Source organism: Callorhinchus milii, unplaced genomic scaffold, assembly GCF_018977255.1.
Source record: "Callorhinchus milii isolate IMCB2004 unplaced genomic scaffold, IMCB_Cmil_1.0 Scaffold5, whole genome shotgun sequence".
Taxonomy (NCBI): Eukaryota; Metazoa; Chordata; class Chondrichthyes; order Chimaeriformes; family Callorhinchidae; genus Callorhinchus; species Callorhinchus milii.
Window position 1 is genome coordinate 64,291,428 of NW_024704746.1, and position 23,125 is coordinate 64,314,552.

The following is a 23,125-nucleotide window of genomic DNA, read 5'->3' on the forward strand; positions in this document are numbered from 1 at the left end:
GATCATAGAATCATACAGCACAGAAGGAGGCCATTCAGCCCATTGTGCCTGTGCTGGCTTTTTGAAAGAGCTACCCAATTAGTCCCACTGCCCCGCTCTTTCCCCATAGCCTTGCAATTTTTTTCTTTTCAAGTATAAATCCAATTCTCTTTTGAAAGGCATCATTGAGTTTCACAAAGATGGGATCCTATCTCCTTGAGGTCGGTCTCGGTCGATGAAGATGAAACCTTGACCTGCGATACCTAACCTGGTGCATTAGCATAGAATTCATCTGGATTTCTTTTCTAAATTATAGAAACATTCTGCTGAGTCCAACATGTTTTGGAAAGGAAGTCTTCCGTTTGATCAGAATCAGATGGGCTTGCATGTTCCCTACAGCAAAATCTGACAATCCTCTTCCACCAGCTTCAGCAATGGCATGTAAGGAATGTCACATATTTCATAAATGGAGCCAACGTATGCTCTCGCATGTATGGACGTTGAGTGGTCGATGTTAAGACACATTAATAATATACAACAGACCTTAAACTTCTGTAGTCTTACCTGGTCTGTTTAGTAGAATCTGGCAATTCAAAGTAAAAATCATATTGAATTGATGTAAACTCTGTGGCATTATGCCACCAATCCCGATCCAATTACTTTGGCTTTATAATCGCCCACAAAATATAGTCAATCCACTTTACAGTATATTCTGCAAAGCACTTTGAATCTCAATGAAGTGATAATGTGCTACAACAAATGCAAGGATTATTATTATTATTACTACTTAGGTTGTGGTCGAACTAAAACCGAATGAACTTTAAATTGTAAATGCTTGAATACCTGAGGTTTGTTAATGTTAGCTAAAAAGCACAGTACTATCAGGCTCTCACAAACTCTAAGCTCCATCTTTCATGTTGAGAGGACATCTCAAATCACTTCATAGGATTTTACTGTGATGTGTAGACTATGCATGTGTAGATTAATGTGGCAGCCACGTGTGGGTGTACAGCAATGTCCCACAAACAGCCATGATTTGAATAACCAACCTTATCTGGGGAATGAGGTTTTAAATAATAATCCTTGCAATTGATGTAGCGCCTTATCACATCTTCGAGACGTTTCAAATCGCTTCCCAGAATATACTGTAAAGTGAATTGATTGTATATTTTTGTGGGCGAAACACAGCAGCCAGTTGCACACGGCAGTGTCCCACAGTCAAAAACGATTTGCCGTGCCGGGAATTGAACCCAGTCCCCTTGCTCGTGAGGCAAGCAATTGCCTTTGAAATTATCTTTGAAAATAAGTGAGTGAGTGTCTGTGTTTGTGTGTGTGTGAGTATAGGATGATGAAAGGCACTGAGAAGCTGCCTTGTAGTTTCCTCTCCAAACCAGAGTATTCAAGAACTGTACATCTTGGCCCTCCAGTCCATAAAATGAGATGGAACCAATTTACAACATCATCTCCTGCTTGAAACCCTGCCGCCACAGCTTGCAACATTAATCCCCAATCGGAGTTGAAATAAAACATACCTTGGCATATTCCAAACCCTTCGCTTTATAGAGTTCCTGCAAATCATTTCAGAGCACCGCGCCTTTTATCCATCGGCATAAACCCCCGCCCCCCCCCCCCAAAAAAATATCACTCTCCTTAATAAAACTTTTTTTACTGTATTGTGGCAGCTGTGTAGGCACTTCAGTGAAGGGATAAGGTAAGATGAAAGTGGGCCTGAAACTCATTGGTCCTGAAGGACCATTTAAAATTGATGTACAGGTCAAGTGGAAAGGAAAAAGAAAGACGTGAAGCTGATCTGGTCAGAAATGTACTTATTTCCATGCCTGAATGAATGAGTGGTTGTACGAGGCTACGCCGTTGGGAAAAAATGTATCTCCCCCCACCTCCCCTCTCTCCCCCCCCCCCACCCCGACCACAGCACCACTCTGCTGCCTCTGTCCCTTGTTACGAGAGGTTGGTAGATTGAGCGCAATTAACATTCCAGGGAATCCACCTGGCCAGGTGTACGACGGTACTTCAAATAAGAAATTATTCCTGTCAATTTATCAAAACAAAAAAAAATAAGATGAGTGAAGTGTGGCTGAGACAGAACCAAAGAGTTACTGTCAGGGGATAAGCTTTCGTTTTTTTTTCCACAGGGTAACAGGTACTGAGAATAATTTTTTTTTTGGTCAGCTGGGTGTCTTGACCCACAGGAAATCCATCACCATGCTTAAAAGCATCCGAACCAGACTGAACTCTGGAAGGCTCTTTCTCTATCCCTCTGCCTTTCCCCTTTCCTTCATCATCTGCAGATCGCACCTGAAGACCTTCCTCTTCGACCGTGCCTACAATCACCTCCCCCCACCAGACTTGGCATCGTGCTCCGCCACCATCAAGCGTTCCGGGACGCTACCCTATGTGAAGGGGGCGCTGTATAACATGGAACATGACAGAGACTGAGTCCAGGGAGAAGGTCTTTGGTCCTCCACGCAGGGTAGTGTTTCAGAGTACTTAACAGTAGCAGAGCCTGATTCTGAGCCAGGGGGAGGGGGGAGGTGGTCATAAGCACGGTCAAAGAGGAAGGTTTTCGAGCGAGACTTGAAAGAGGGGAGAGATGGTCATCAAACCATCTCAATTTAAATCAATTTAATAAAGTCAATCCACTTCACGGTATATTCTGTGAAGCTCTTTGAGACGTCGCAACGATGCGATAAGGCGCTACATCAAATAGGATTATTATTATTATAATAAAATAAAAAATGTCTCAAAAGTACATCAGTTTTGAAATTGTGACTGCGTATCTGTAGGCAAATTCATTTAAACATTGATCTTGCTTGGAACAAGAATTGCTACTGTTGTTCTTTGGATTTTTTTGTTAATATAAGACAAGATCTGCCCCCAAAATAGGTTGGGATATATAAATCGCTGCACTTTGTGTGAATAGAGGTTTTCTTTTTACTCCAATTGATGAGATAACTGAACACGCCAGACCTGCATGACAATCATACCGCATTTACAGAAATAGTCCTCAACACTTTCTGAATTACATTAAAAATAGTATAACAGATGTCCGCGGAGGATGTTGTTACATAGGCAATGACAGACAGGCATATAGCTGACTGACTGACTGATTCAGATTAGGTTCCAATCCACTCGCACTTTCTGAAAGATACAGGACCGGGGGAATCAATCTGGGACGTGAACACACATTGCAGGAGGGATTTCGTATCTTTAGGTACCTTGAGAACATCAACAGGTGGTTATACCCCCATGTGGTTAAGGATCATATTCAGGTGGACATTAAAGATTCCATGGCATTATTCGAAAAGAGAAGGAAGTTTCTCTCTCCCGGTCTCCTGGCCAACAACCCATCAAATAAAATTGGTCACTCACTCTGTGATTCTAAATGGGACATTGCTGTGCACAAATTGTATGTCGCTATTGCCCAAATAATACATGATCACTACACCTTACAGGATATACCAACCAAGCTCTGTGAGACGTCTCTCTGATGTGAAAGGCGCTGCGTCAAATGTAAGGATTATTATTGATTTTATTACCTGACTTCCCCTTCCTCCTCACTTCCCATTCCCCGCTGGAGCTCTGAGTTTTATAAATGAACAGGAGCTGACACATTCCTTCACAAATTACATTTTTACCTGGATCCCAGATGGTTAGATACATTATCAATTTAACATAATGATAAATATGAATAAATCGTTGCATTTGATATAGCGACGTATCCTGTCGTCCAGATGTCTCAAAGCTCTTTAATGGATATATTGTAAAGTGAACTGGCTGTGCATTTTGTTTGCGAAACGTGGCAGCCAATTGCACACAGCAGTGTCCCACAAACAGTCGACGATTTAGTGACCAATTTTTTCTTTGAGGGATTATTACCACCCCCCAGAAAACGGTCCACAAATCGACTAACATCAGGGTTCCTACTTATAACTAGGTAAACATGAGGGGTGTGGACTAAGGAAACTTACCTGAAGGTACCATGAAGGATTAAATGGGCAAAAGGTCCAGATATAGCAAAGGTTTTCTTTCTTAAATACTTTTAGTTGCTGCAAATACATTCCCAATCTAAGCATAATCTCAAATTCCAACGACCTGTCAAATCAATCATCCAACTTGTAACACTGAATGTCAGTGCACAGATGGAGACAGATTTGCACTTTGTGTTAATGGGATGCTGGCAGGGCAATGATGTGTCGATCTGCACAGAACTAGCTGCCACCACCTGCCGTTTCGGGGTGAAAAAATATTTTGTTGCTGTACTTAAAGCTATTCAGAAAACGCTGGGAGCTGGAATGAGAGTTTACTGCCAAGAAAACGAAGGGCGCAATGGTTCTCGATGCTGTCTGAATGCTGACTTTGCTCCAAAGAAAAAGCTGCGAGGATCATAGCGAGGTAATGATAAATGTAGCTCTAACCAAGAGAAACTGCACAGTTTCACCCTGCAAATAATAATAATATTATAATACCTTTTATGTTGGGAGGACATCTCAAAGTTCTTCACAGGATTCACTGTACTGCGTATTTTTAGACAAATAGCCATAAAAATGAATAATTTGGTCACTCAATCCACGGCGGTTTGTGGGACCCTGTTGAGTGCAATTGGCTGCCGTGTTTTGCCCACAAAGTACACAGTCAATTCACTTTACAGTATATCCTGTGAAGCGCTTTGAGGCATCCCAATGACGTGATAAGGTGCTCTGAGATGTTACCCAGGAAGTATTTCTCCACTCAGATGGCAAATAGCAACTGGTAAAGATTATCAGGAAGACGGAAGCCAAAAAGCTTGATTTTTTAAAAAAAGACAACTGAAGCTGGAATGGTAAGTGGTCCTAAAGAATAATATCAAATGTGCCAAATGGCCTCTGCATCTGAATATCTCTCGTGATCTTAATCGTTATTATAAATATGGCACAACACAAATGTATGTCCAGTTATATATTTTTGTATTAGTGAAGTCCTGTAGTGTAGTGGTTAGAGCATTCGCCTCGCAAGCAAAGAGGGCAGAGCGAAACCGAAGGCAAGTTTGCTTACTCTACACGCGTCTGTTTATTTGAGTAAGTAGGAACCCAATTGTTAGTCGATTGGCAGATTCCTTTCCGAGGGTAATAATCCCTCCAAAAAAAAATAATAATAATTTGGTCATTCAATCCACCACGGTGCGCGATTGGCTGCTGCATTTTGTCCACAAAATATAGTCAATTCAGTTTACAGTATATTCTGCGAAACGCTTTGAGACGTCTTATCGACCTGATAAGACGCTCTATCAAATGCAAGGATTATTATTAATAGGAAAGAAACAAAGGCTTTTTTTTTTCAATTCAGTGCAATGGGATTGGCGATGTGCAAGAACTCCAGGCATCCGGCCCCTGTTGAGTTCCTCAAACCTGGAATCATCCTGCTTGTTCGGCATTACAGTTTCTCAAAGGGAATATTACCCTCTTGTGATGGGGTGACCCATGTCTGCAGACCTCATTCCAGATGGAGTTTCAAGGATGCCTTATACAGCTACAAAATTGGTTTCACACCATGTCCTCCTGTTAATGCAACCCATCACTGCAATAATATTTGAACTGACTGGGTCTCGACTCCACTGATCATGTCTGCATTAGCACCGAATATTGTACATAAAAATGCACCACAGATCAGTCTGACTGGAAGCAGCTGTGCTTTCCTCTTTCTTTAAGTGAGCGTTACATACCTGTGCTGTATCTGATTGCCCAGCCTCAGCTAAAACCGCAATCTCTATAGATCTCAAAGCACAGCACAACGCCATTTCATTATGTACCTCTTCTGACTCTAAGATTCAATATCGCGGTCTGAAGATAAGCTTCTTACCTAAGGGATCACGCCACGATCATTGTCCACTTTGAATGACCTTCAACACCACATTGTGATGAAACACCACCCCTTTCTCGCCTCAATTCGCAGGGCTATTAATACATTTTATTTGCACATGGCACGTCATATACGTGGAGGTGGTAGCTGTATTGTAAAATGCAGAATGTATCCCCTGATACTAGTTTTATAGATTCCAAAAGGATCAGGAAAGGTCATTTCCCAGTGAACAGCAAATTCCTCGGCGCACCTGGGTATAATCCCTAAACAAACGGAAGGTATTTATGGCGATAATTTTTTGACTCGCTTCTGAGCTGCTCTGCCTCGGGGGACAAATGATTTATTTTCATAATAAAACTCCCACAAAAAAAAACTTACCTGACTCCGTTGTGCTTTAGGTTGTTATCGGTTGTAGATTTAGCGATTGCCAAATATCAGCCGTTATATTTGTCAATGCTTTGAGACACTTTGTTTTGAATTCTTCAAAAGAAAGTACAGAAAAACAGCTTCAAAATTAAAGCCGTGTTTAAGAATTTGCCAAATTCAGCTCTGAAATGCTATGTAATAGGTTCAATACAATAGGTGCAAGAGAGAGGGACCCGGACACGGTGAAACCTTAGGAAACAACGACCACTTGCATTTATATACCGCAGATCTGGGAGTGACTAAAATGAAAGTATTACGTTAGCATTCATTGCATTGACGATGTGATAAGGTGATGTATCAACTGCAAGGATTATTATTACTATCATGTCGTTGTGACGTCTCAAAGTGCTTCACAGAATATATATTGTAAAGTGGATTGACTGTATTAATAGAATGCAATGCAACACAACTCAACAAAACACAACGTAACAAAACGCAACACAGCACCACAACAACAACAACAACAAATTACATTCGTATAACACAGGGTAAAGTGACTGGTGCAAAGCCAAATACACGCATGGACTACAGACTTTACCACGATGAGTAACATTTCTCTAGTTGCCTTTCAGCGAGGAGAAACTAGTCCAAAGGGTATTTATTTTTATTTGTTTTAAAAAAATTAAAATGCAAAAAATATCTGATGAAAAAAAATTCACCTGAAGGGAAAGACAATCATCAGCTAAAGAGCTTTGACCTTTTGGTGTTCATTCCTTCAAAAGACCATGAACACAGAAGACCTCAGGCACTAGGGCAAATCTTCTCAGCGTAATAGTCTTTCAACTTGCTGTTATATCAAATTTGCATTTCATCAAATACTAATTGTAGACAGTGATGGCAGAATATTTGGACAGAGGAGGCATGAACATCATCAGCTATATAAGAATATGGGGAGCGAGCAAAGTTCAGTTCACCAAAATGAATAATAATATTAATAATAATCCTTGCACTTGGTACATCACCTCATTGAGACGTCCCAAAGCGCTTCACAGGATATACCGTAAAATTAATTGACTGTATATCTGATAGGTGAAAGGCGGCAGCTAATTGCGCACAGCAGTGTCCCACAAAGAGCCGTGGATTGAGTGACTAAATTATTATCATTATTTATTAAAGGATTATTGTTTATTATTAGTCTGTGAATGTGTTTAAGGCTCGAACACCAATATCTTGAATTCAGATGAGGCTTGGCTATTTCCAAAGCTGGAGCGTAGTGTATGCTTCGAAGATACTTATCAGATTTTCAGTAACGCTTTCAGATAATTTGTCAATTATTTGATAATTCTTCTTCTTTCTGTTTCAGCTGGAAGGACACATGAGCAGTCCTTACGAGATCCTTGAGTCAGCATTGAGTAGTGCACCTTGAGACGTCTTCCTGATGTGAAAGGCACTATGCAAATATAATTTGTCGTTGTTGATGTTGTATGTGCACATATCTCTTAAAAGGTCAATGTTCAGTATCTCCATAGCCATAGCCTGCCTGATTGCAATGGTGTGATCATTAACTTGGGTTACGAGATTGCTCCAAGCAAGGCTTTAAGAATAAATCAAACCCATATTTGCGGTTTAAGACAAGAGCTTCCACGGATTAATTTCAAACAGACCACTGTAGCTCAAGTTGAGCAATTTGTATGACAAATTATCTGAAAACATAACCGAAAAGTATCTTCAAAGCGTACACTATATTCCAGCTTTGGAAATAGCCAAGCCCTCATCTGAATTCAAGATGATAGTGTTTGAGCATTAAACACATTCACAGACTAATAATAAACAGTAATACTTTAAAAAAAAACAATACTTTGGTCACTCAAGCCACGGCTGTTTGTGGAACACTGCTGTGCAGAATTGGCTGCCGGGTTTCACCCACAAAATACACTTTACAGTATATTCTGTGAAGCACTTTGAGACATCGCAAAGACATGATGAGGTGCTGCGTCAAATGCAACAATGATTATTATTATTAATAGTAGTTGAGATAGCGCCTTTCACATTAGGAGGACATCTCAAATCTCAAAGGATTTACTGTAAAGTCTAGTAACTTATCTATTTTTTTGGCAACCAATTCACACACAGCAAAATACTCGCTGGAGAATTCTGATTGGCACGGTGTCACGGAAGAAACTTCAGAGTACGATCGAGCTCCAGGTTTCAAATTCAGTCTCCCCTTTCTCCTGCAGCCAGGAGGCAATGCAAAATGTCGTGGCTCCATCATTCAGTTCCCTTTCAGTGTCCAGCCCTTGACACATGGCGACAGGGGAAAACAGTTCTGGGGCTCTGTGTAGTTGCTGTAGTGCAGTAATCATTCTCTTGAATGATTAGGTATGTTTTGTTTGAAGCCTGCTGGAACGGGCCAATTTGTGTTGTATTAGAGTAAATAGGGAGGTGAGGAGAATGATGGAATGCTCTGCTGAGAGCAGTGGTTGTGGCATAATCCATGTTGAGTTTCAATAATGATAACAATAATAATAATCCTTGCATTTGATATAGCGCCTTAAGGGATCTAGATTAAAAAAAAGGAGTAAACTACAGGGGCAAAGTATGGCCGAAGAACTACTAAATGGGACTGAAAGGATTGCTCTTGAAAGAGCCAACACAGACACATTGAGCGAAATGGCCTTCTTCTGTGCTGCTCGGTGGTTCTATGCTAACACTGCGGCTTTAGAATGCAAGTTGGGTTATTAGCCCATGGGCAAACCAAGTTCAAATTGATAGTACGTGCCCTTAATGATGAAGTGAATTGCAGGTAATTCTGTCACCTTTTTATTGGTCAATTATTTCATTATAAGGGCATGTGTATGCATTTGAGCACAGGTTAGCCCATGGGCTATGATTATGACCGACCTGCATTTTAGACCCGAGCAATGTCATGTGCTGATTATTGCAATGCGGAAAAGTGAAATAAGTGAAATCACACCGCTTTTACTGGATGTTGCTCTGTCCAGCATATCAGCTGAATTAGTGATCAGTAATGGTTGAGAGCCCATCCTGGAAATAATCAGATAGCACCTGGAACTTTCTATATCATTGCTAGATCATATAGCAATAGGGTACTATGTCAAATGCGAGGTATTTGTAATATCGGACACACTTAAATATAAAAAAAGTGCTTCATCAGACCAACATTTTACACGCTAGGCCATTTTTAGCGTACCTTTTTTGTAACTTGAATGCATGCTTCCAGGGCGTCTATCCCTAAAAATAGATGCCCAATACATAGATTTCCTATAAACATGCAACCCAGTTATAAGAAAGATTTGAAAATTATGTTTAAAGTTCACCAATGATTTTTTTTAAACATATCTTCATCGGTTTCAATCCCTTGAACAATAGAAAGCAACTATGATTGATGGTTTTATAATAATAATAATCCTTGACCCTTATCACGTCGTTGAGAGGTCTTGAAGCACTTAACAGGATAGATTATGAAGGATATTTCCCCTCTGCTTCAAAAAAACATTTTATTCACCTTCAAAAGTTGGCTCAACTGATACTATTACCACAACAGTAGTTGTGTAGTCCTGTAGCTCAGTAGTTACACCATTCGTCTTGCAAGCGAGAGGACCTGGGTTTGATTTCCGGGTTGGGCGAAACTTTAAGCAAACCTTACTCCACATGCCTCTGTTTACCTCGCAGTAAGTAGGAACCCAGTTGGCGGATTGCTTTTCCGGGGGTACTAATCCCTCCAAGTAAAATAAAAATTTGTTCACTCAATCCACTACTGTGCGCAATTGGCTGCTGTGGTTCACCCACAAAATATACAGTCAATTCACTTTACAGTCATTCTGTGAAGCGCTTTGAGACTGTCTTGAAGATGTGATCAGGCGCTATATCAAATGCAAGGATTATTATTATAAAAGGCAAAATACTGCAGATACTGGAAATCTGAATAAAAACAGAAGTCGCTGGGAACACGCAGTAGGTCAGGCAGCATCTATGGAGAGAGAGGAAAGTGAATTAATGTTTCAGGTCGATGACCTTTCATCAGAACTCTATGTTCCAGCGACTTCTGTTTTTAGAATTATTATTATTTTATTATTGTTGTTTATTAGGGTTATTATTATTTTTATTATTGTTTTTATTATTTGTATTATTATTTTATTATTATTTATTATTGTTGTTGTTTTTGTTATTTTTATTATTTTAAAAGTATTTTGTGAATGTCATTTTTATTATTAATATTATTATCTATTATTATTATCATTATCATTATTGATTGGTATTATTATTTTGTATTATTAATAATTATTATTTATTATAATTATGTTTATTATTTATTATTACGCTTCTTCTTATTATTATTATTATTTATAATTAGTATGATTATTATTGTTACGTTTATTATTATGTCTATTATTGTCCATTATTATGTTTATTATTATTTATTATTATGCTTATTATTATTTGTTATTATTTATAATTATTATGATTATTATTGTTGTATTTATTAATTGTTTATTATTTATTTATTATTTATTATTATGTTTGTTATTATTGTATTTATTATTATTTATTATTATTATGCTTATTATTATTATATGTAGTATTATGTTTATTATTGTATCCATTATTTTTATTATGTTTGTTATTATTTATTATTATTATGTTCAGTATTACTATACTTATTATCAATTTTATCATTATATTTATTATTCATTATTATTTTGGTGACTGTCATTATATGTATTGTGATATTTACTATTATTTATTACTGTTATGATGTTTATTATATTTATATGTTGCTATGATGGCCACAGCCATCCCTGTCAGCCGGGGAGTGGCTGGGAGTTGTAGTCAATTGATTGCTTCCCGGGAGGGGAGGGGGACCAAGACTACAACTCCCGGCGTGCAGCGGGGTGTGGGGGTGGTGGTGGCGGCGGCGATGCCGCCGGAAGAGGAGAAGAGAACCACATCTCCCGGCGTGCCTAGCGCGGCGACGGCGTCGACGCATGCGCGGCGCATGCGCAGAGCCCCGGGAGAAAGCGGACGGGGCCTTGGGAACCTGGAGCTCGAGTCGGAGCCGAGGGACGTGTCTCGGTGCGGAGGAGGGAAGCAGATCCCAGTCAGGATGCACCCAGGCTTCGCTGTGGGCCTGGTGTTCACGGGCTGCACCAGTAACGTGGTGTTCCTGGAGCTGTTGGTCAGGTGAGAGGGACCGTTTTGGGGCCCTGTCAGGGGGTGTGTGGTGGGGGTGTGGGAGGGGGAGAGGGTCGTGTCCTCGTGGCTCTCGGTGGCCACCAGGCACCACAGGGCACAGGACGAGGCCATCCAGCCCCTCCAGCCTGTTCCCCCTCCCGTCGCCCCCTTAATATATAACGATTCGAGGCGTCTCGAAGATGCGACGCGGCGCTGCATTCGAGCGCGAGGGCTACTGCCGCCGTTATAAGAATAATCCTCGCGCCCGATGCGGCGCCTCATCACCTCGTCCTTGGGAGCGTCTCGAGGCTCTTCGGGGAATCTCCTGCAAAGCCAATCGACTACGTTTCGCGGCGAAGCGCGGCAGCCGACCGCGCGCAGCGGCGCCCCCCGCGACCAGCCGCGGGTCGAGGGCACCCCATTATTATTTATTTTCTTAACTCCCGGAAAGCAATCCGCCAATCAACTAACAACCGGGTTCCTACTTACTTACTTACTTACTTACTTACCGCGTGTGGAGTAACAACAACAGCAACAAGATTCCCTTTACAGAGCGCCTCTCACGTCGGGAGGACGTCCCAAGGCGCCGGACAGTTGGGTCGGGACCTGAGCATTGGGGGGAAATGGTCAGGGTGAGGGGAGGGGAGGGAGGGAGGGAGCGAGGAGGGGGTAGAGAGTCGAGAGGGGAGCTGAAGGCTCGGTCAAAGAGAAAGGTCTTGAGACCGGCCTTGAAGGAGGAAAGGGAGGAGGCGGCGAAGGCACTGGGGGATAGAGTTCCAGAGCCTCGGGGCTGAGAGGCTGAAGGCCACCGATGGTAGGGCGGTTGGGGCGGGGGATGTGGAGCAGACCGGAGCCAGAGGAACGGAGGGTACGGGCAGGAAAGTAGGGGGATAGTAGGTCGGAGAGGTAGGAGGGAGCGAGGCCGTGAACGGCCTTGTAGGTGAGGATGAGGATCTTGATTTCAAAACTTGCCGAAGGAAGGAAGGAAAGTAAGGAAACTTGCCTAAGGTTTTCCCCCCACCCGGGAATCAAACCCGGGTCCTCTTGCTTTGAGGCGTGCGCTCTAACCAGTACGCTACCGGACTTCTCTTGAGCAGCATTGGGATATCACCAGTCCTTGGCACTGACTGCTCTCATCAACAAACAACAACAACAACGAATTGGATTTATATAGTGCCCTTTAACGTTGGGAGGACGTCCCAAGGCGCTGGTCAGTGAAGGGTTTGAAATAAAGAGGGAAGGGGGTAGGAGGATGACTGAAGGCTTGGTCAAAGGTCTTGAGATGGGTCTTGAAGGAGGCAAGGGAAGGGGCAATGTCCAGTGTGAAGGGCGCTATATAAATGCAAGTTGTTGTTGATATCTGACAAGCAAGCAGACAGTGGATCAGTGAGTGGATCTGGAATCAAAAGTACCAGTGAAGTAGATTTCGAAATCATCTGCTTACATCAGGGGATGGCTTCCAACAACAACAAAATTACATTTGAATAGCGTCTTTCACATCGGGAGGACGTCCCAAGTTGCTGGACAGACAGAGTTTCAGACCCGAGGTGAGGGTCGGGGTGGGGGAAGGGTGAAGCAGGGAGATCAAAAGCACGATAGAAGAGGAGGGTCTTGAGGTGTGTCTTGAAGGTTGCAAGGGAGGGGGCGAGGTGGAGGGACTGCAGGATGGAGTGGGCAACTATGGATGGTGATGCTGTCAGTACCTGAGGTGAGGAGGCGCTGTCAGGGGCCAATCAGGAGAGCCTCGGTCTTGTTGACATTCAACTGAAGAAAGTTAGCTCTCATCCAGGACTTGATGTGTGACTAGACATTCTGTCAGCACAGCAGTGGTCCTAGAGTCAAGGGTGGAGGCAGAGAAGTAGAGTTGGGTGTCATCCACATACGTGTGGAAGTTGACCCCATGTCTGCGGATGATGCCACCAAGAGGGAGCATATAGATATTGAAGAGGAGGGGACCAAGGACAGAGCCCTGACGAACGCCACACGAGATGGTCCGGGGGCTGGAGGAGAAGCCATTTGAGGAGATGAAGTGCAGGCGGTGTGAGAGGTACGATCTGAACCAATCAAGGTCAGCGCCGTGGAGGTTGAGGTGAGGTGGATGAGGATAGAGTGGTTGACATTGTTGAAAGCAGCAGAGAGGTCAAGAAGGGACGAGGAGGCAGAGGGAGCACTGGTGGCAGATGGACAGAATGTCATTTGTCACTGACCAGGGCTGTTTCTGTGCTGTGGGTGGCACGGAAGCCCGATTGGATGGGATCGAGAAGGGAGTGGCGGGAGAGGAAGGAGTGAAGTCAGTTTACCGAACCCGCGCCAATAATTTTTCCTCTCAAATTTTTGCCTTTGATCACATTGGGGGCTACTGATTGCATTTGTACATCCCTAGATAGGTGCAGGAATAGATACAAGTTTCAACGTCAGGAGGTATAAAGCTCCCAAGTTCAGATTTTCCCAGCAGCGGAGAATGCAAATTCTATATTTGAATTTCCATGCTAATATCCTTAAACTCAATTTGCGTCATGAGACACTGTTCAAACTGACTGCTTACAATGTCTTTTGGGAAATTAGTTTGGAGGTGACCCATGTAAGGTTGCTGAAGTAGCCTTAGAGAGAGATTTTCAATAAAACAGCCCTTTAACTTCAGGCCATTAAGTCCAATATACCATCACGTTCAATAACACTTCTCCTGTTTGTTCTCTGCATGATGTTGGGGTTGAATACAAAATTCTATTCAATCAATAAGAATCTCAACAGTTGTAATGATAATAATTGATAAAATTGTGATGTCAAAATGAATCAAAGAAACTAACACTTTTTGAAGTGTAGTAACGTTTGTTTGACATAACCAAATTATTCTGTTTTATTGTACATTTGGACGTAGGAGCAATATTGTAGGAGCGCTCTTTAAAAGTCCTGTGGAGTCCTGTAGCTCAGTGGTTAGAGCACTCGCTTTGCAAGTGAGAGACCTGAGTTCAATTCCAGGCAGAGGGCGAAACCTTGGGCAAGTTTCCTTACTCCACACAGAGCCTAATAATAATCCCTCCAAAACCAAAAACAATAATAAATTGGTCATTTTCAATCTCCGACTGTTTGTGGGACATTGCTGTGCGCAATTGGCCGCCGCGTTCGCCCACAAATATACCGTCAATTCACTTTACAGTGTGTTCTGTGAAGCGCTTTGGGACGTCCTCCCGACGTGAAAAGCGCTATATCAAATGCGAGGATTATTATTATTATTAAAAAGCGTGCCATTGAAAGGTTCAATCTGAACCACCAACAGGCAAATGGAGAGGACTTTAGTTAAAGTCCAATTATTATTATTAATTTTGTTTCTACGCAGCAAATTGTTACGATCTCGAACGCACTGCCTGAAAGGGTGGTGGTGCAGATTCAATCATAGCTTTCAAAAGGGAATTGGATCATCACTCGAAAAGAAAAAAAATTGCAAAGTTACGGGGAAAGAGTGGGGGAGTGGGACTAATTGGATGGCTCTGTCAAAGAGCCGGCACAGGCACAATGGGCCGAATGGCCTCTTTCTGGTGCTGTAGGATTCTGTGATTCTATTTCCTAAGTAGATAGTGTTTAATGTGGAAGGAGGTGCTTATCAATGGGAAGTGTGCTTCAGCTTAAACAGCGTCATGATCTTCAGTGTCACCCAGTGTGGTTCCCCTTAGGATTGCTCGTTAATTAAATCTTACTTTCTGCTTGAAAGCTGATGCTCAGAAGCCTCTCCTCCCAAAGTTAGGACCCTCTCATCTTGTCTGCAAAGGATATTTAAGACTTTTGATGAGGAATTCTTTCAACCAGAGCTTAAAATTGTCAGGAGAATTGACCGTTACGATTTTAATGTGATTGATGCATTCATTGAAATCCCTTTTTTTTCCCACCTTGCAGGCGTTTTCCAGGATGCGGGAATATAGTGACTTTCGCACAATTCCTATTTATAGCTCTGGAAGGCTTGATTTTCGAAGCTAATTTCTTCAGGAAGCCCCGATTCATTCCGTTCAGGTACTTTGGCACGGGTGGGGGTTGAAGGGGAGGGGGAGTGTTGGGGTGGGGGTTGAAGGGGCAGGGTGCATCTTCAACAAGTAGCTGTCAGAGGAAATATGGGGAGTGGGTGGGTGGGGGAGAGGAGAAGAAGCTCAAAGTCCCAATGTTGGGTTTGAACTCACAACTTTCTGACGACCCCATTTCAACCTGTCCGCTCCCTCCACTCAGCGGGCTGCAACCTGCTCCACGTCCCCCACCCGGCCTGGCCCGCCCCACCCCTGCCTCTCTGCCCCAACCCTGTGAAACTCCATCACGGTCCCTTCGCCTCGCTCCCTTCCTTGCCTCCTTCAAGGCACGTCTCAAGACCCTCCTCTTGGACTGCGCCTTCGGCCGCCCTCCTACCCCTACCTTCCATAGTTTCCATCCATCCTGATCCCAACCACCAGCTCGGGTCCAAATCCCTGACTGTCCAGCACTTTGGAACGTCCTCCGGGCATGAAAGGCGCCGTTCAAATGTATTTGTCGTTGATGAGAGTGCTAGTCAACTAAGCCTGGCTGACTACTCTGCTATATCCAGTGTTATGGGAGATCACTGCTGGGGCTGGATGCCGATTGGGAATGCTTTACTGAATTGTTTTCTAATTGCGGTTTATATAGATTCTACGGCACGGAAACGGGCCATCTGGCCCAACTTGCCGGTAGCTGTCGTCCTCTCTGTTCTCTGTCCTTACAGGCACAACAACTTGCATTTATATTACACCTCTCACGCAGAGTAGCGTCCCAGAGCACTTGACAATGGCAGAGCACGACGCCGCGCTGGGGTCGGGGAGGCACGGTCGAAGAGGAAGATCTTCAGACGCGACCTGAAGATGGGAGAAGGAAGGAGCAAGGCGGAGGACACACATTAGTTTCATTCTAATCTCTCCTATCTTCCTCACCAGGAATTACACAATTATGGTGACCATGTTTTTTGTTGTAAGCGTGATCAACAATTACTCCCTCAACTTCAACGTCCCTATGCCGCTGCATATGATCTTCAGATCTGTAAGTAGCAGCCACTCACTTAAGTGAATTTCATCTTTCAACGTACAAACTTATTTGAGCAAGCTTGATCCAGTGATGAGAGCACAGTAGGGTGGGTGTTCCAGAGGGATGAGATCAGAGGGGGCAAAGAAGTACTGAAGTATTGAATCATGACGCTATGGGAATTCCTGAGGTTTTTCTTGATTGTTTTAGGGGATCAAAGAGCGTAATGCGGCAGCCACCAACCTTGTTGAGTTCTTTCCTACTGTTAGCATTGGGATGAAGTATTACTGTTAGCATTGGGATGAAGTGTTGAAGGGATGCATGCATTGTGATGTGGGCAGGGAGAGGGCTTCACTAGTCAAGTGACCTTTCGTTCATTTGTTTTTTGTTGTGTTCTGGGCATTCAATCTGTTGACATTCAGTAATTAGACTCGAGTATGAATAGTGGCCACTTAGGTGAGGTATCAGGAAGGACAGTCAGTGCCCAGAAACACTTATTATATTATATATATTGTGATTATATCACAATCACTGCCTTGAGCAGATGGTGTGAGGTGGAGGAAATTTAAAAACTTAATAGATTTTCATTTGGCCAACATATTCGAGGCCTTCATTATTGGTCTTAACCTAAGACCATTGTCTTAAACATTTAGATATCGCAGAATTTGGGAAAAATGTTCAAATCAGCTTTGATTTGGATGCCTTTTTTTCCACAGATCCTTGTTAAGAGCCACAGGAAAATAGCTTCTAAATTGGGCCTGAATTTGAGAATTTTCCAAAATGCTGCTGTCTCCTTGTCTCTGAGGTCAATGAAGCAAAAAAACACACAACTCACTTGACGTCTTTTTTGCCTTACAGGGCTCGTTGATAGCCAGTATGATCCTTGGGATTATGATATTGAAGAAGAGGTTAGTTATTTTGTCTGGTGTACATTATGTTTATGGCCTTGTTCTGTTCCAGTCACCACCTAATTTTGTCATTCATTCCACGACTGTTGGTGGGACACTGCTGTGCGCAATTGGCTGCTGCGATTCGCCCACAAACTACAGTCAATCCACTTTACAGTACATTCTGTGAAGTGCTTTGAGACGTCTTAACCACATTTGATCAAGCGCTATATCAAATGCAAGGATTATTAAAGCGCTCTGAGACACTGCCCCGCATGAATAATATATGTATTGTATTATGTGATTAATATAAAAACTATATTATGTGAGTTGTACATTCAACAGCTTTGTAAATGTGGAATCGATATTTTATTGAGTATTTCTTATTTCTATCCCCTGTTTACTTGATAGATATTCATTGGAAAAATACATCTCAATAGCCTTGATCTCTGTGGGGATTTTTATTTGTACCTTAATGTCTGCCAAACAAGTGGTAAGCATTTTTTTTCTTTCGCATTTAGAGTTATCTATTTTTGGTATTTGTTTTACAGAACGCTATAGATTAGAAGCACAGAAATGGGTTATTCAACCTTTCAAGTCCCATTAGAGTCCTAAATATCACATCCAGGCTCGACTATGCAAACGCCCTGCTTGTCAGCCTTCCCAACTCCTCCCGCCACAGGCTGCAGATAATCCAGAACTCTGCAGCCCGTGTCCTCTCCTGCACGAAACTCCGCGACCCCATCTCTCCCATTGTCACCCAACTCCACTGGTTTCCTATCCTTCAGAGGGTCCGGTTCAAGATCCTGGTCCTCACCTACAAAACCCTCAATGGCCTCACCCCACCCTACCTCTGGACCTCCTTAGCCCCTACAAACCCACCCGTTCCCTCCGCTCAGCCGGCTCTAGCCTGGTCCACGTCCCCCGACCCACCCGCACCACCATTGGCTGGAGAGCTTTCAGCCACTCTGCCCCCAACCTCTGGAATTCTATCCCCCAATCACTCTGCCTCGCCCCCTCCTTAGCCTCCTTCAAGTCCCACCTCAAAACCCTCCTCTTTGACCATGCCGTCGGTCACCCCCCTTCCCATCCCTTCCCTTCTCCCCCCTGACCCCAACTCAGGTCTGATATGCTGTACACTGTCCAGCACCTTGGGACGTTCTCCTGACGTGAAAAGCGCTTTACAAATGTAAACTTGTTGTTGGACAGTCCTCATCTGAATTACCATGTTCATATTTGGACACACAATCTTACTAGTCTTTAGTGTGTCCAGCTACGGTTCACTAGAAAATACCTGAAAAGATGAGACTTAGCATAATGAGAGGGTGGGTGGACTTGGGTCTATTCCTTTGAGCAGAGGAGACTAATTTAGGGCGATTTGATTGAGGTATTTAGAATGATGAAAGGAATTAGCAATCAAATGACCTCTGTCTTGCTTCCCCGTGTCCCCCCCCGGCTTCAAAACCGGCCTCAGTGACCTATAAGTTACTGCACTTTACAGTAAATCCTGTGAAGCGTTTTGAGAATATCTCCTGTGAAATGCGCTGTTTTAAATGTGATTATTTTTCTAACATTCTGCGGATCTATCAATTGTTTGTTTCAGTCATCGATTGAAACGGGTGATCATAGCCTCATACACTGGCTGATAGGTAAGGAAACTCATTTCTATGGACTTCATCAGTTTTACTGTGCAAGTCAAGGGCGACTGTACTGTGTGCCTCAGGATAACTTGTGGCTGTCTGGGGTAGTTTGCTTGGGGTGTGGATGGTACCTTTGGACAGAACACTGTTTTTCGGGCTGCGTTACCTGGGGTCGATCCCAGGGTGAGGGGAGGGCTTCTCTTTCACAGTGTAACAATATGACGAAAGTCTTAAGTCAGTTAATGGTGGATGGAAGTACCAACAAATTTATCGGGTTCACCCATGGTCATATATTTGACCAAATATTCAACGCACACAAAGATGTGGAGGTGTGTACTGTATGTGTGTGAGGGCGGGGGGTGTCTGAGTGCTTCTGTAAGAGAGGGTTTCAAGAAGGTTTTGGGAATAATGATCATGTTGGTCTGCCAAGACAATATTTCTGCTATTGGCTGCTTTCGTTCACAGACGTTATGTTGTGCCCCTTCCTTTGTGCAGTTTTGTGAAGTTATGATAGCACGTCACTTTGGCTGACATTTCCTGTGCAGCGCTGAGGGAATTCTGCATTGTTATAGGTGCTGCCTTTCAAGGTCCCGTCTGAAAAGTCTTCCGTGTTATATTGAACCACAGCCTGTTCGCTAGTACTCAGGCTATTCTCAGCTGATTTCACGTGGGTAAATGTCTTACTCTTGTGACCAGATAGGGACACTGGAACCAGGCAAACTGCTGAATGCTTCCTCCTTTGAATCAAAGTTCAATAAATAGCCATCTTTAATCATTGATGGAGGCTTCCTCTCTCTCTCTCTCTCTCTCTCTCTTTCTTCAATTCCCCCTTCGTTGACAAATATTCCCTGATATAATTCAAGAAGCAAATTCCTTCATCAGGTGATACTACATCTTTATCGAAATTTTAAAAAAAATAATCTGGTCACTAAATCCGGTTGTTAGTCGATTGGTGGATCGCTTTCTCTCCCCCACAAAAATAATAACTTGGTTACTAAATCCACGACTGTTTGTGGGACACTGCTGTGCGCAATTGGCTGCCGCATTATACTCTGTGAATATTCTGTGAAATGCTTTGAAACGTCTCCAAGACGTGATAAGGTGCTGTATCAACTGCAAGGAATATTATTATTATTAATATGGTCATTCCAAATGTTTCCCATTGCAGGTGGGAAAAAGTGGAGGGACACTTACTAAACCCCCTTTTTTCTTTTCCTTTTTCCTTTCACCTTCTCCCACTCCCCCCACCCCCTCATTGTAGGTATTAGTATGCTGACCGTTGCACTTTTCATGTCGGCGAGAATGGGAGTCTTTCAGGAGAGCATCTATAAGGAGCACGGCAAACACTCCAAGGAGGCCATGTTTTACAATGTGAGTTAACCCTTTTATACTCCACCCCCATTTCCTCTCTGTCAAGTGACGAGAGCAGGAAGGGTTCCTTCAGGTCACGTGGATGGCGCATATTTTTGTTTTGGTCAGCCGGGTGTCTGACACATGCGGAAACCCATCACCGTGCTTAAGAGTATCCAAACCAAACTGAGATTTCCGTGCATTCCAAACCAACACATGGAAATCCCAGAGATAGATTGTTGAACTGGAATGCGCACTCTCTCCCTGGGAGGGACACATCCTGCTTATCTAATTCCAGAAAGTATTATTCTGCGTCCAATTCGCGTCTGGAATTACAGTGCCTCAGTGCAGTAACTGTGCTGGTCAGTGTTGGGCAATGCCCTGTGTTAAAATGGTTTGTAACTCTCTCTCTCTCCCCAGCACTTCCTACCGTTGCCGGGGTTTCTCCTCTTTGCCTCTGATATTCACAGACACGGAGTCCTCTTCAGTCAGTCAGGTGAGCCCTGTTCTTTTAAGGTAAAAAGATTTATACATTATCTTTGATATTGGGTCATTTCAAAACGTGAAGAAATAGTTGAACCCTAACACTTATTCCTTGAGTAAACACATTTAATATATATATATACAGCTGATAGTCAATACAATTTTTCGTGTGTGCAGTTTACATATAACATGAGTGTAGAGATGTAGAGTGGATACCACACTGTAGTTGGATAAAATGCCAACCAGCGCTATAACTGGACGAGATCATTGTTCGATCCCGTTCACTGCAGGTGTGCGCAGATGGCTGCCTGGCTTTTTGTCTGCTTAAAAATGAAAACTGTCCGACGTCTGGGTCATGATGGGCAAGATGTCGATGACACTCTGATCCTTGGAAGTCGGCCAGTTTTTAGCAGGCGGAAAGGCAGCCTGTGTTTTACAGTGAGCCGGCAACCTTTCTGTACCCTGTTTTAGGTAAGTAAACAAATGGCATCGTGCCGAGTTCCTATTGTATATGGATGTTTTGGGGAGTGAGTTCCTGGTTAGAGTCTGAGGGTTTGGGTAGCGTTTGAGTTAACGAACAGGAATATATGTTCTTGTACAGTAAAACTCACACAAGTCTGATCTGTATAAATCGTATAATGGCCTAAGTCGTACATCTGCCCAGGTCCCGTTCAAGATTTTATACTCTATCCAAGTTTGACAACTCATACTTTGCATAAAATCATATTAAATGTATGGTCCCAACTGATACGACTTGTGTGAGGTTTACTGTATCTCAATCCATTCACTTGGACCTCGTGGCTTGTTTTCCGATGGGATATTTTGTCTGTGCAGAGCCAGTGGAGCTGCCGTTGCTGGGAATGACGGTACCAATCATGTGGCTCTACCTGGTGCTGAATGTTCTGACTCAGTATCCTTTCAATGTGCAACGTCGGCGATTTTGCGGTCGGGAGAAATTGATATTTTCCAATCACGAAACTCTTTGTCTCTGCTCCATCTCTACCATCTCTCTGGCTACTTTCCCCCCCTCTTTCCTCCCCTCTCCCAAACCTCTATAACCTTGGGCACTGAGAACAATTATAGTGCTCTGATTGGGATTGAAGCTGAGATCTTGCTATCCGTGTGGCTAAACCCACATTTATACTGCACACTTGCCAATGATTGTACACCAAACGCAGGGTTAACCCCAACATCAGCAGAGCACACGGGTTAGTGACTGGTACAACTCAGTCCGACTCGGTCTAATTTCTGTAAACTCCACAGGCCCGCGCTGTTCGTCCCCTCTTAATTGTATAAGGCGAGGTTAAAGAAGAGTCTTGAGACGGGTCTTAAAGGAGGCAACAGAGGGGGGTGAGGCGAAGGGACTGGTGGCAGAAAGACTGAGGGCCAGACCACCGCTGGTGGAGCAGGCAGGGTGGGGGAAGTGGAGCAGGCCAGAGCCCGCTGATCGGTGGGAGCGGACAGGTTGATATGGAAGTACGTATTCATTCCTTAACGGAGCCTCCTCAGATATGTCTGTATCCGCGGTGTTTTCATTCTGACGACCGAGTGCACGTCCCTGACCGTCACGCTGGTGGTGACCCTGCGCAAGTTCGTCAGCCTCATCTTCTCCATCATTTACTTCGAGAACCCCTTCACCCTCTGGCACTGGTTAGGGACAGCGGTGGTGTTCGTCGGCACCCTGATGTACACCGAGGTTTGGGGACATTTCAGGACTCTGCTTGGAGGACACAAGAAAGTAAAGGACAAATAGGTTTGCTGTCATTTTGCTGGACCAAGTCTGACAGGAGTGAACAGAGGCTCGGATGGAGTTTGCTGGTCAGTGATAACTCTTCCCCTTTCAGAAATGTCAAAGTGACTGTCCAGGCAAATCTCTCTCCTTTGCCCTTGAAAATTTGATTTTTTTTTTGCAACGGCTATAACGGGTATCTAAAAATAATTTTTCCTTCCCACTGCTCTGTGAAGATTCACTGAAATCGGTCTGTTTGAGTCATTATCTGTTTGAGACAGAACTAGGATTCAGAGACTGGTTTTGAAAAGGGCCAGAGGAGTAACCTTCCATCCGGTGGCGTTTCAGCAAGTATAAGAGATTATTAATTGGTTTTCTGGGGGTAATAATCCCTTAAAATAATAATAATAATTTAGTAATAATAAACTCAATCCATGACTATTTGTGCAATTGACTGCCGGGTGTTTTCCACAAAATATACATTCAATTCACTTTACAGTATATTCTGTGAAGTGCTTTGAGACGTCTCGAAGACGGGATAAGGCGCCACATCAAACACAGTATTGTTATTAGATTGCTGGGTGAATGCTCTGCATTGCCAGAGATGCCTTTCTTCAGATGAGACATTA

The 23,125-nt window shown here is 43.3% G+C and overlaps 1 protein-coding gene across 1 annotated transcript; it reads left to right on the forward strand.

The window, feature by feature from the left end:
- The first annotated feature begins 11,222 nt into the window (after positions 1-11,222).
- Positions 11,223-22,902, forward strand: slc35b4 (solute carrier family 35 member B4). The gene is made up of 10 exons (XM_007890838.2): positions 11,223-11,403; positions 15,286-15,399; positions 16,323-16,425; positions 17,266-17,315; positions 17,706-17,787; positions 18,898-18,943; positions 20,196-20,305; positions 20,705-20,780; positions 21,602-21,677; positions 22,277-22,902. Exons 1-10 carry the CDS (start codon positions 11,327-11,329, stop codon positions 22,518-22,520), a joined length of 978 nt encoding a protein of 325 aa, XP_007889029.1. The 5' UTR covers positions 11,223-11,326; the 3' UTR covers positions 22,521-22,902.
- Positions 22,903-23,125: the final 223 nt, after the last annotated feature.

What these genes read in the sequence shown, in the direction of transcription:
- slc35b4 (XM_007890838.2), top strand. Translation starts at nt 11,327, where the DNA reads ATGCACCCAGGCTTCGCTGTGGGCCTGGTGTTCACGGGCTGCACCAGT. An exon ending in TTCCTGGAGCTGTTGGTCAG is followed by an intron (nt 11,404 to 15,285) that starts GTGAGAGGGACC and finishes CCCACCTTGCAG; the next exon opens with GCGTTTTCCAGGATGCGGGA. An exon ending in TAATGTCTGCCAAACAAGTG is followed by an intron (nt 17,788 to 18,897) that starts GTAAGCATTTTT and finishes TGTTTGTTTCAG; the next exon opens with TCATCGATTGAAACGGGTGA.